We start from the raw sequence: 12,227 nt of genomic DNA on the forward strand, positions 1-12,227 counted from the left end.
ATATATATATATATATATATATATATTTTTTTGTATGATGTGAGATTATTGGTGTTCAACCGATCCGGTTAAACGGTTAAATTGTTTCGATTAAGTTTGTTTTAATATTTTATTTTACGAATTGATTAACCGTCCGGTATTGGTATCAGTTTTATCGGTTCTAGGTTCTAGTTCTTTTGATTTCGGGTCGGTTAACTAGATTTAACGGATAATCGATAAATCAATTTTTAAAACTAATTATGAAATTTTATTAAATGATTTTTTTCAAGTCTTTTTATATTATTCTTCATTTTTTCCCTATGTTATATTATATTATATTATTATAATATATTTCATAGATATATTTAAAAATACTTTAATATAATATATTATAAGAATCTTTATTTTTTAACTTAACAACTATATAGATTAGAATTAAAAAAATAATTAATTATATATAATTTTAGTTTAAAATTTTGAAATAACTAATATATATATAAATTATTAAATATTATTTATAAAATAATTAATATATTTATAAAATATAAACATATAATTAAAATAAACAGATAGAAAAATAATTTAATAGTAAACCTAAGTGCTTAACCATTAAATAACTAGGTTGATTGCATTTTTTTTAGTTTTTTATCAACCAACTATGATATTTATATATAATTACGAGGAGAGATTATATATATTAAAATGAGAATTTTTATTTTTTTAATATTACTAAATATAACATTTAAAATATGTATTTATTTTAAAAAAAGAGTATATATATATAGGGGTGAATCGGTATGTACTGTATACCTTAATATTTTATTTATACTTTATGCATTACTTAAAATTTCGGTATGCAAAATATGTCTACATTTACCTTACCTTGATTTCGGTATATCTTAATTTCGATATACCTTAATTTCGGTATACAAAAAAATAATACATTTACCTTACTTTAATTTTGGTATACCTTATTTTCGGTATCGATATTATACCTTTGATACCTAAAAAATATATAAATTTTAAAAAAAATCAATCTCATCGGTAAGGTAGAGATTGCATATATTGAATCAGTAAGGTAGAGATTGCATATATTGAATAATATTTCAGTATAATTATATTTTGATATTATTTAAAAATTATATTTCTATAATTAAATTAATAGCAAATCTATTTAATTATTCCCTTATAAGTATTATATATATATTTATATATATTAACTTATAAATACTATTTCGGTATTTCGGTATATCTTGATATAGAAAGTTTTAAAATTTTCATACATTTATCATACCAATAATTATGGTATCGGTATCATACCTTACATTTTTTTCGGTATACCTTAAAACTAGATATCTTCGATATATTACGGTACAGTATTTTCGATATACCTTTAATATCGGTAATTTTCTCATCTTAATTATATATTAAGAAATAAATTAAGGTAGAGAATATTTTTTTTATTTTTAATTATATAATTTTGGTGAGAAATATAAACTTTATATTATATATAAAATGTAATAAAAAAATATGTATATATATATATATATATATAATTATTATATATTGTAAAAAATATTTTCATAAATTGTAAAAAATATTTTCATAAATTTCATTCTATGTGTTTCAATTATTTTTGTATAAAATTATGTAAATATATATATATATATATATAAAAATATGTAAATATATATATATATTATTTTTATTATATAAAATTTTAAAAATATTTAATTATGAAGTGATTCCATATTTATATCATATTAAAAATTAATAAATATTTTTTTTTAATTATAGTGAGATATATAATATATATGAGGGAATATATATAAACCCTGCCTGTTTCTTTCTACTTAAAAGTCTATCACTCTTCTTCTTTACAGTTCTTGCTTACGATGAACCCTAACGAAGAAGAAGACGAAGAATGGCTAGAAAAGGAGGATCGAATCAGCGAGCTTCCAGACCACATCATCCACGATATTCTCCGTTTTTTATCCATTAGATCAGCCGCCCAAACTAAGATCCTTTCACACCGTTGGAAGAATGTTTTTTCTTCCATTCCCGACCTCGATTTCACAACCCTCACAGATTCTCCGCTTTCAAATCGTCCAACTTTAATGAGATACCAAATGGGTTCCCGATACCAAATAGAACCTCCAACCCATATTAGAGACGTCAATTTCATCAACAGTGTTTTCTCTCTCCGCGACAACAATTACTCCATTAGAACTTTAAAATTAAAATCATTCCAATTAACTTCGACAGCCTTCAACTGCCTGATCAAATGCCCAAAAATCAATGATATAGAAGAGCTAGACGTGAACATGAAGCATGCAGATTACTTCAATATACCGTGGAGCATCATCAATTGTAATTCTTTGAAGGTTTTAAGTTTAAATATCATGTATCGTAGAATCAAACGCAATCTCAATCTTATCCAACCAATGAACGGAGAGTTCAAATTCCTTAACAAGATGATCCTATGTAACGTACCTTTTCTCATTCTATTCCATAATAAGTCCGACATATTCACCGATTCGTCCTTTCCAAATCTGAAGGAGTTGACATTGATATCTTGTCGTCGCATGAAAGAGCTTACCTTGAGATGTAGTGGGCTGAAAGATTTAGTCATAAAGAATTGTTTTTTCCTTAATAAATTGGATATCTATGGACTAAAGTTAGAGAAATTGAAGGTGGAAAATTGTTTTCCTAATATTAACAACAGCAATAATGTTAAAATTATTGCTCCTATAATTAAGGTTTTGAAATGGGTGGTTATTCCTTCAATTCAAAGCCCTAAGGTTTTGGAGATATCAGATGTCTTAGAGAAGGCCGTCATTGGTATATATTCACCTCAACCCTCTGAATACATTATAAAACCAGAAGAAAAACGCAATTTATCGAATATGATAATTGCTCTATCTCGTGCCAAGTTTTTAAAGCTTAAATATCTATCTATTCAGGTATTATTATTATTATTATTACATTAATCTATATTCATTCATGTTAGAGGTGTTACTACTAATGACCTAATTTGAATAATTAATGTTGTTTCCTTTTGCAGGTTTTCTTAAGATATCATGCTAAAAATATTTTTGTAAATAAATTTGAGAACTTAAGAATACTCAAAATTTCCTTTGAATATTATAAGTTTAACCAGCAATCCAACTTTTCAGAGATGACTATAATATTAAAAAATGCTCCCTACCTCCGTACACTTATCATCACAAAAATTTTTATTAAGTGCGATAGGAGGCTTTGTAACTACAATGGGAGTCATGAGGTGAGTATTACTCTCCACTCAATTATATATTTAATACTCTAAACTATATTTTTAAACAAATTTAAGGTTGGTTATTACTTATTATAATGTTGTTTTAAGTAAAGCAATACTTTCTTTTGTGATTTGTGGAACTAATTATAGTTGAAATTACATCAACAGTTGAACGGCGACCGAGACGGTGACGGCGATGGCGACGGCGACCATGATGATCAAGTTTTGAAATCGAATTCTTTTCTTAATCATCTAAGGACAGTTAAGCTGGTGGGGCTTTTAGAATATGACGAGGATATTGATTTTGCAAAGTTCTTAATCAATAATGGAAAAGTTCTAGAAGAAATGGTAGTGTGCTTCGGAAAACATAGTAAAATATCTTTGGCTCGTCAGGGAATGATCAAGTCTATGATTATGCAATGCTCTCCGGCATCTTTTAAAGCTAGGATTTTATTTCACTGAACTGCTTCTCATATTATTATTATTTTTTTACCATTTAAAAAAAAATTAATTCACGTTTATTTATATTAATGCATGACAAAATACGTTGAATATGTTATAATTATACATGAATTTGATGATATAATAATAATGGTTGGTTTTTAAAGTGGTATAAGTTTGTATATTTTATATAATATAATTTTTTTTATATTGAATTACTTGATTTTTTTTATATTTTCATCGGTTCAGTTTTCGGGTTATTCGAGTTTTCGGTTCGGGTTCTTCGAATTTTTATTTTGTTTAAGCAAATTCGAAAACCAAACCGATTTGAATAAATTCGAATTCAGTTTATTCGAATTCGGTGAATTCAAATTCGGTTCGAATTCGGTCGGATATTTGGTTTAGACCAAATATACATCACCTACCCATAAGATAATTTTTTAAAAATAGTTAACAAAATAAATAAGTTGTTAAAGAGATCTTATCTACTTAAATTATAAAAAAAAAATATAAATCACGCAAACTTAGCTTAGTGACTAACACCAATATATATATTCGACAATTGAACGACAAAAGTAAAACAGTGTCGACGACGACAATATATGGCGGTTGAGAGGTGTGAACAGCTAGAGAAAGGGAAAAATGAACGAGAGATTATGAATTTAATGTAGAGAAAGGGAAAAATGAATGAGAGATTATGGATTTAATGTAGAGATCTAGTAAGAGCCCCATGATAATTTATTATATAATATGTGATAAGTTATAAAATATATAATAAAAATATATAATAAAAATGAATTCTGTTTTCGGTTTGGTTTTCGAGTTGAAACATAAACTCGAAAATCAAACCGAAAACCGTATTTAAATTCGAATCGGTTTAAAATTCGATTCGAAAACCGAAAATGTAATTCGAATTCGATTTATTCGAATTCGGTGCGGTCGGATATTTGGTTCAAACTAAATATTGAACACCCCTAGAGTTTTAATATTCATGTTTGTACAATAAAATTCTTTTTTAAGATTGGATAAAGTTATAGAATGTGCAACTTTGATGGTATATATCTCATATAGTTATTTAAATTATATTTTCATTCAACTAAAAAACCTATGAACAATGTACATTAGGGTTACTTGATTAATTGAATACTATATAATCATGAACTCCCTCATTAAATTCATTAAATTAGCAAATTTGTAATCCGTAAAAAACAAAAATCAAAACAATCATTTTTGCTAGAAAAAGTTGTTTAAAAAAAATAAATAATTTGATTTAAAATTTTATCAAAAACCCATTTTTTAATCTAATTTTTAACATTAATAAATTGTTTTCGTTTAATAAATATAAATTATTGTTTTTATTTGTTATAAATGGAAAAGTATTATATATAACAAAATTTTATAAAAAAAATATAGTGGACTTTGTTGAATTAATTTAGAATTTATGTAATTTTTTTAAATAAATACATGACTAAACATATATAATTTTTACTTATCTATTATACATATATATAATAATTACTGTGACTACTTAAATGAGTGTAACCTAGCTGTTAATTGGTGGTTTAATCTTTGTATGGAATTTGACGTTGGTTAGATTGAGTCATTTAAATTGAAAAATATATATAATATTAAAATGATCTTAAGTAAATTTTGAACATATTTTTCTAGTTACATCTTATTATTTTCAACCTTAATTAATTTATCATTTTTTGAATAAAATTAGTTTCGTAAGAATATATTTAAAAAAATTATCCCAACATTGTACCATTGTTATAACCTATATCAAGCCGATGAACACCAAAAGAGTCCGAAACAATTGAGATGAAACAAGAAATGATAGTCAGAAACATATCGACTAAATTGATGAACAAATAATTATTGTCTCATAAAACTAAATAAATGAAAACAATGTGTCAAAACATCGATACAAAAACAAAAGATTGCCTCCATGCTCAATGCAATAAAGAGAAATCGAATTGCGAGTCAATTCAATAAATCACTGGAAAATTTGATAAGCCAAACAGCAAAAGGGATAAGAAAAAAAAAACTCACATGAACTTACTCATTACCGATTTTCACTCCGGAATAATTTATTAAAAAAAATAAAAAAAATTATTAGGTCCCATTCTTCTACTCTTTCCCGGGAGTCAACAATATTTTTCTTAAAAAAATCAATAAAAATCTCAAATAACCCAAGATAAATTAACTATAAATGTTTGATCAGAGCCTCTAAATATGAAAATGATAGGTACAAGTCATTTTGTATTGTTGTTTGAACTTTGAAGTACTTAAAAAAAACATAATTAAAGTATTCATTTTGTATTGCTGTATACATTTTATTTCATAATAAAAATTGGTTACTTTGGTTGTCTTAATTTAATAAACAATGAGCCTATTTAATTAATTGTAAATGTTTACCCAAGATATATAATAAAACATCATTTGATTAATATCTACAGGAGTAAAAAAAAGGTTGAAAATAGAAAAGAAGGTGAAGAACATTACAAAAAGAGATGTTGCCTACTTAAAAATCACACATTTCTTTTTAAATTTGTTGATTCTCTATCTATATTCTGAACATAAAAAATGTCAATATTACTTTTAGAAATAATATATAAACAGAGAACTATAAGAAATGACATAAACTCTGTATGGAGCTGGAATCTGGACACTCCACAACCACATTTATAGGCATGACTAAGTGAAGGGGAGAAGTAAGTAGAAACATATATAGAGTCTTCATATATATAACAATAACAAAAATCTCTTATTCAAAAGCACAATACACAAACAAGAAACATAGTCTATATAATTGGTTCCCAATTGTGTTCTTCATTCATGGGCAACCACAACCAGTTGTTTTCCCACATTTCGGCCAGAAAAAAGTCCAATCAAAGCCGCAGGGGCACTCTCCAGACCTTGTGCTATGTCTTCCACATAATTAACCTTTCCTTCTTTAATGTGTGGCAGTATCATTTCCAAGAACTTAGGGTAGAGGTGATAGTGATCACCCACTAGGAATCCTTGCATACGAATTCGTTTTGATATGAGGCTGAACATGTTCTGAACGCCTTCCTGCTTCTCAAGGTTGTATTGCGAGATCATTCCGCATACTGCAATACGCCCATGGATTCTCATGTTCAGAAGTACTGCTTCAAGCATCTTTCCACCAACATTCTCAAAGTAAATATCAATCCCATCTGGGAAGTACCTGCAATTAATATCAAGATGACTGACAAACTGATCTTTAAAAGAGATTCATCATATAGACTGAAACCTTTTCAGAGCTGCATTCAGATCTTCCTCTTCTTTGTAGTTAAAAGCTTCATCAAATCCAAACTTGTTCTTCAACAGATCCACCTTTTCTTTAGTTCCAGCACTTCCAACAACATAACAGCCAAGCAACTTTGCAAATTGACCTACAAGCTGACCAACTGCTCCAGATGCAGCCGATATGAACACTGTTTCTCCTTTCTTTGGGGAGCATATCTCATAAAAACCAACATAAGCAGTCATTCCAGCCATACCTACACATGGTCAAAACATACATTTATATAATTTCCACACAAGTCCTGCAAATAACAACACTCTCAAGGAGGGGATACTAACTAATTACCGAGAATTCCTGTATAATAAGAAAGTGGAACTTCCTTGTGTTGAATCTTAAACAAAGATTGTGTGGCTTTTATAAGACTATACTCTTCCCATCCAGTGAATCCCCAAACCAAGTCATCATTCTTGAAGTCTGGATGTGTGGAATCTATAACTTTAGACACACCATATCCTGTTATAGGCTGCAAGAATAAGCTTGCTTAATCAACTAATCAAAAAGCTTTTCTATTGATCAATTGTAACAATCACATGACTGATCTAATTTCAATCAGAATAGTAGGAAACGGTAATCAATCTGACCTAACAGAAGTAACAAAAATATATATACTCAGTCACATGAAAGCTACTATTGACAATACAACAATCAATACGCATCATCATCATCATCGTCTTCTTCTTCATTGAATTGAATTTTAAAATACAGTAGAATAGATTAGGATAGACGTACAGAACCGGGGGTGAAGGATTCGACGTAGCTTCCTTGATGGTTGGACATGCGATTCCGCATGTAGGGATCGCAGGAGAGATAGAGATTCTTCACCAGAATCGCGTTCTGAGTAGCTTCCGGGACCTTGAGACGAGTGGTGGTAATCTTCACCTCCAAATCCGACTCTTTGGGGAAACCAGTCACATAATTCTTCAAAATTATCTGTTTGTTGCTCACCTCTACAGCATCCGCCATCTCTAGTCTCTCTCTCTCTCTTGCAGATTGCAGAAGGCAGGAAAAGTGAAGAATGTGTGAAGAGGATACCAGTTGAGGACAAAATGGTTGTGGCGGGTCGGCAGTCCTTTGTTTGGTGTCCTATTTATTTGAAAAGGACTATTCTAATTGTTGTTTGATTTTTATTTCATATAAATGTTTGGTTTTTTGTTTTGTATTTTTCGCTGTTCGATGAACACGGAACTTGTTGTTGAAAAAAATGTAAATATTATTCTTAAAAATAACTTATAAAGTCAAAATTGGCTTCTGACCACCTTTAACTATGTGTGGTGCTGGATTATGTACACTCCACAACCACAATTATAAGCGCGAGGAAAAGTGAGGACGGACTGCAAAAATATGGTTTTATTAATTGGTCAGACTTAAATTCGGAAATTTGATGAAATAATTCTAATAATGATTTTTTTTTAAAATAACTCAGTCCGGATAAAATTTGTAAAAATGACTCTTTTGGACAAAAATATCATTCGTGTTACGCGATAACACCGCGATGTCATTTTTGCAAACATTATCAGACTACCTCTTTACGTAACGCGAAGAGTATTTTGGACTTTATACGTATCAAATAAATAATTTTTGCAAACATTATCAGGCCTGATCATTTCCTAAAATAAGATTATTATTAGGGTCATCTTCTATAATTTCCACTTAAATTTCCTTTATTTAAACTCCATATACACTGTTGTGGAAAGGACCTAAAAGATCACTAAAAGCTAAAGGGGGAATTTGATGAAATGACCCTAATAATTGCTTCAAATGAGTCGGTGACCAGCGCATAAATTATATTGCGTTGGTGACCACTTAAAATTTTTTGAACGAAATTACCCCGTTGTGAGACGCAACCGGATGCCTGTGAAAAGTCTTTTCACGAATGCATCTCGCGAATGCATCTTGCGATTTTAGACTTTTCAAAAATAAAATAAAATTGCGTCTCGCGATTGCCGGTTGCTTCTCACAACCGGGATTGCGTCTCGCGATTTGTTGACTTTTCACATGGCATCCGATTGCGTCTTACAATAGGGACTATTTCGTCAAAAAAATATGAAGTGGTCATCCGCTCATTTATCCCTATTACGAGGATATTTCGTCAAAAGAAATAGTTCTTTTGAGAAGTCGTTCTTTTTTTTTTTCTTAAAAAAAAATACTTTTATTTTAAAAAATATATATATGTATCTTACATTATATCTTTTTAATAATTTAAAATTAAAAACACTTTAAAACTTAATAGATTAAAGAGAGTTAAAATTTATTTAATTTATTAAATTATAATGTTTTAAATTGAAGACAAACAATTGCATAATCAACCAGAAATAACATATACTACAATGCTTTATATATATATATAAAAAAATGTTTTTGAAAGTTAACATATCCTTAAAATACTATTTTAACTTAAGACAGTAAATACATTTTTAATTGACTTAATTTCGATATTCAACTGGAAATAATTATAAAAAATTATAAATTATAATACTCAAAATTAACATAATTCTGAGATTCATTGTTATAATACTCAAAATTGACTTAATTCTGAGATTCATTGGCAGTTTTTAATCTAAACCTAACAGGGTAAGAACAAAAATATTTCTTTTCTTTTTCTTAAACCAGCTAAATTGGCAACTAATTTCACTAAAATTGTGACAGTAAAATATGAATAAGAATATTATATAAGCTAAAATTAAATCTAAAAAATAGAATTATACTACTTCAATTCATCAACTATAGATAAGATTATCCTATAGTTAGTAATTGATTTGGACTGGAATTTTGAAAGTAATGAAAAGTGTGCTACTAAAGTGATTTTGGAGAAAATCAATGAAAAATGTACAAAAATGTCAATAAATTGATTTGGAAGTAAAAAATAGTGCATAGACAACAATTTATTTATGCAAAAGGGACATGGATAATGTTCCATATATAAATCTTCATACAAGTTCTTAATCTCAATCAAATAAAATTTTCCCATTCAAATATGAAGATTTGGATTTGAAAACAGTTTATTTGAAGGATTGAGTTAGTTTATCCAAACAATTCAAACCTTCACCCAGGTTCTTGATCTCATTAAAGATATAAAATGAAGATGAAGATTGATGTTTTCTTCATTAGTTACAGACTTACCATAGTAGTTCACTTTCTGATATCAAGCTTGAAATAAAAAAATAAAAAAGTTCTTATAGTTAACCAATCAAATCAATAGAGTCTATCAAGCAAAAGCAACCAAAAAATACCATAATTTTTTAAAAAAGCAACACTGAAACCACAATGTATAGATTTTGTTTTCAACCGTGAAGCCATAAAACATTGAGCAATAATCATTCTATGAAAGTTACTGAAAAATTAAGAACAACAACTAGCAGACACCAAGTACTATCTTGATACCTATAGCTCATGTATTCAGATAGAAAAAACATAGACTTAAGGAAGATCTGAGCCAGAGGGAGCAGCACCAAAGCCACCCGATCCACGGCCAAAGCCACCACCTCTTCCACCAGGACCCTGCATAGTTTTATATATTATTCAAATTTAGAACCATAATCTAAGCACCTTATGGATGTAATTCTCTTCTGAAATGGAATGCAATTGAAGTCTATGTACAATAGAACATGAACAGTTTTCTGTTCACAGTAATCAAAATCTAGATTCAACATTCAAAACAGTACCCATTGATGATCAATCAACTACATATATACTAAAGATAAAGCTTACCCTGAAAAATGGCTGGTAGTCAGCCGGAGCGCCACTCTTCTCTCCACCAAACTCACCAGGTGGTCCTCCACGGGGGCCTGATCTATACCCTTCTCTGTCACCAAACCTCGGCCTTTCTCCTTCAAATCTAGGTGGGCCACTATAATCACAAACTCAAATCAGATCTCTATACACAAATTAGGGTTTTTTTCATTACATGAAACATGTAATAATCATTACCGTGGGCGATCACCAGGTGGGCCGCCCATTGGGCGTCCAAGTGGCCGTGCAGACTTCTTCAAAGTGGCGGGGACGATTTCAGAAGGCAAGTTCAAGTAAGTGCGAAGAAATTCGATGCCGTCGTTGGTTAGGAACCAATAGTAGTGCATCCAAGCAAATGTCTCACGAACATATTCCTTCGACTTGAAGCTCTGCATCAGCTTAATCACCTGAAGATTGGGCACATCGATATCGGGATGCTTGGCCAAATTGAAATCTTTCTTCGCGTAGCAAACTCCCTCTGCAAGACCCAAATCGAGTTAGAATAACCAAATTCAAAGCAAATATAGTAATTGTGTTTATCATGAAAGAAGAATGACACCTTGGAAGAGGTATTTTGAGATTTCTCTCCTGTTCTTCTCTGGAATGATCTGAATAAGACATGGAATGAATCAGAATAAGTCCGTAACATGAATTTACAAGAAGATCAAATGCCGATGGAAAGATTACTCACCATGATTGAAATGTGGATTGTCGGCGGCGGCTTTAGGCAATACAAGAACCCTCTCTCTAGCTAGCAAATGGGGATTTTAAGCAAAACCCTAGAAAAATATTATATAAGGGGGATCTTTTGTATTGTGCATTGGGCTTTTTTGTATGGGCCGAAAGACTAATAATCCTCATTACCACTTATCGTCCAGCCTAGTTTTCAATATAATTATCAGATTTTTTTTTGTTCATAAAAATAATAATAAATAAATTGCTTTTTTTTAATAAATAATTATTTTAGAAGAGATTCTTGATGTAAAATTAGATTATTTGAATTAAATTAAAATTGTATATAGCATTTTAAAATATTATTAAAAAAAATAAAATAATTATATTTTGGTGTTAGTTGATTATTTAAATAATTTGATAGTAGCATACTTGCATATTATACTAGAGTGATCTATTTAGATTAAATTCAAATAATCTCAAGCCTTTAATTGCTAAACCCTTAATTAATTCATACAGATTAAAAAAACTAATACCTCATTTAATATTTTCATCTCCTAAAAATATATTTATTAAACCATTATAATTCATGTTACCTTATCAATAAATATATTATAATAGGTAAAACATATATATATATATATATATATATATATATATATATATATATATATATATATATATATATATATTTATAATATTATATAGTTATGCAAATTTGTAAGCTTATTTAAAAAAGCTAAATGGCACCATCTTTTTAATAAATATGACTTATAGACAATTCCTCACAATAAAAGCATA

At 28.9% G+C, this 12,227-nt stretch overlaps 3 protein-coding genes across 3 annotated transcripts; 1 reads left to right on the forward strand and 2 right to left on the reverse strand.

The window, feature by feature from the left end:
* Positions 1 to 1,874: 1,874 nt before the first annotated feature.
* Positions 1,875 to 3,715, forward strand: LOC124939485 (putative F-box/FBD/LRR-repeat protein At4g03220). Its single transcript, XM_047479958.1, has 2 exons — positions 1,875 to 2,942; positions 3,422 to 3,715. The coding sequence occupies exons 1-2, from the start codon at positions 1,875 to 1,877 to the stop codon at positions 3,713 to 3,715; spliced, it is 1,362 nt and encodes a 453-aa protein (XP_047335914.1).
* A 2,701-nt stretch (positions 3,716 to 6,416) lies between these two features.
* Positions 6,417 to 8,070, reverse strand: LOC124937445 (2-alkenal reductase (NADP(+)-dependent)-like). The gene is made up of 4 exons (XM_047477710.1): positions 7,755 to 8,070; positions 7,311 to 7,488; positions 6,972 to 7,221; positions 6,417 to 6,905 (listed from the first exon to the last, which is right to left on the reverse strand). The coding sequence occupies exons 1-4, from the start codon at positions 7,986 to 7,988 to the stop codon at positions 6,527 to 6,529; spliced, it is 1,041 nt and encodes a 346-aa protein (XP_047333666.1). The 5' UTR covers positions 7,989 to 8,070; the 3' UTR covers positions 6,417 to 6,526.
* A 2,160-nt stretch (positions 8,071 to 10,230) lies between these two features.
* Positions 10,231 to 11,548, reverse strand: LOC124938453 (40S ribosomal protein S10-3-like). The gene is made up of 5 exons (XM_047478897.1): positions 11,446 to 11,548; positions 11,314 to 11,362; positions 10,953 to 11,232; positions 10,734 to 10,872; positions 10,231 to 10,523 (listed from the first exon to the last, which is right to left on the reverse strand). The coding sequence occupies exons 1-5, from the start codon at positions 11,446 to 11,448 to the stop codon at positions 10,443 to 10,445; spliced, it is 552 nt and encodes a 183-aa protein (XP_047334853.1). The 5' UTR covers positions 11,449 to 11,548; the 3' UTR covers positions 10,231 to 10,442.
* Positions 11,549 to 12,227: the final 679 nt, after the last annotated feature.

Source organism: Impatiens glandulifera, chromosome 5 (assembly GCF_907164915.1).
Source record: "Impatiens glandulifera chromosome 5, dImpGla2.1, whole genome shotgun sequence".
NCBI lineage: Eukaryota > Viridiplantae > Streptophyta > Magnoliopsida > Ericales > Balsaminaceae > Impatiens > Impatiens glandulifera.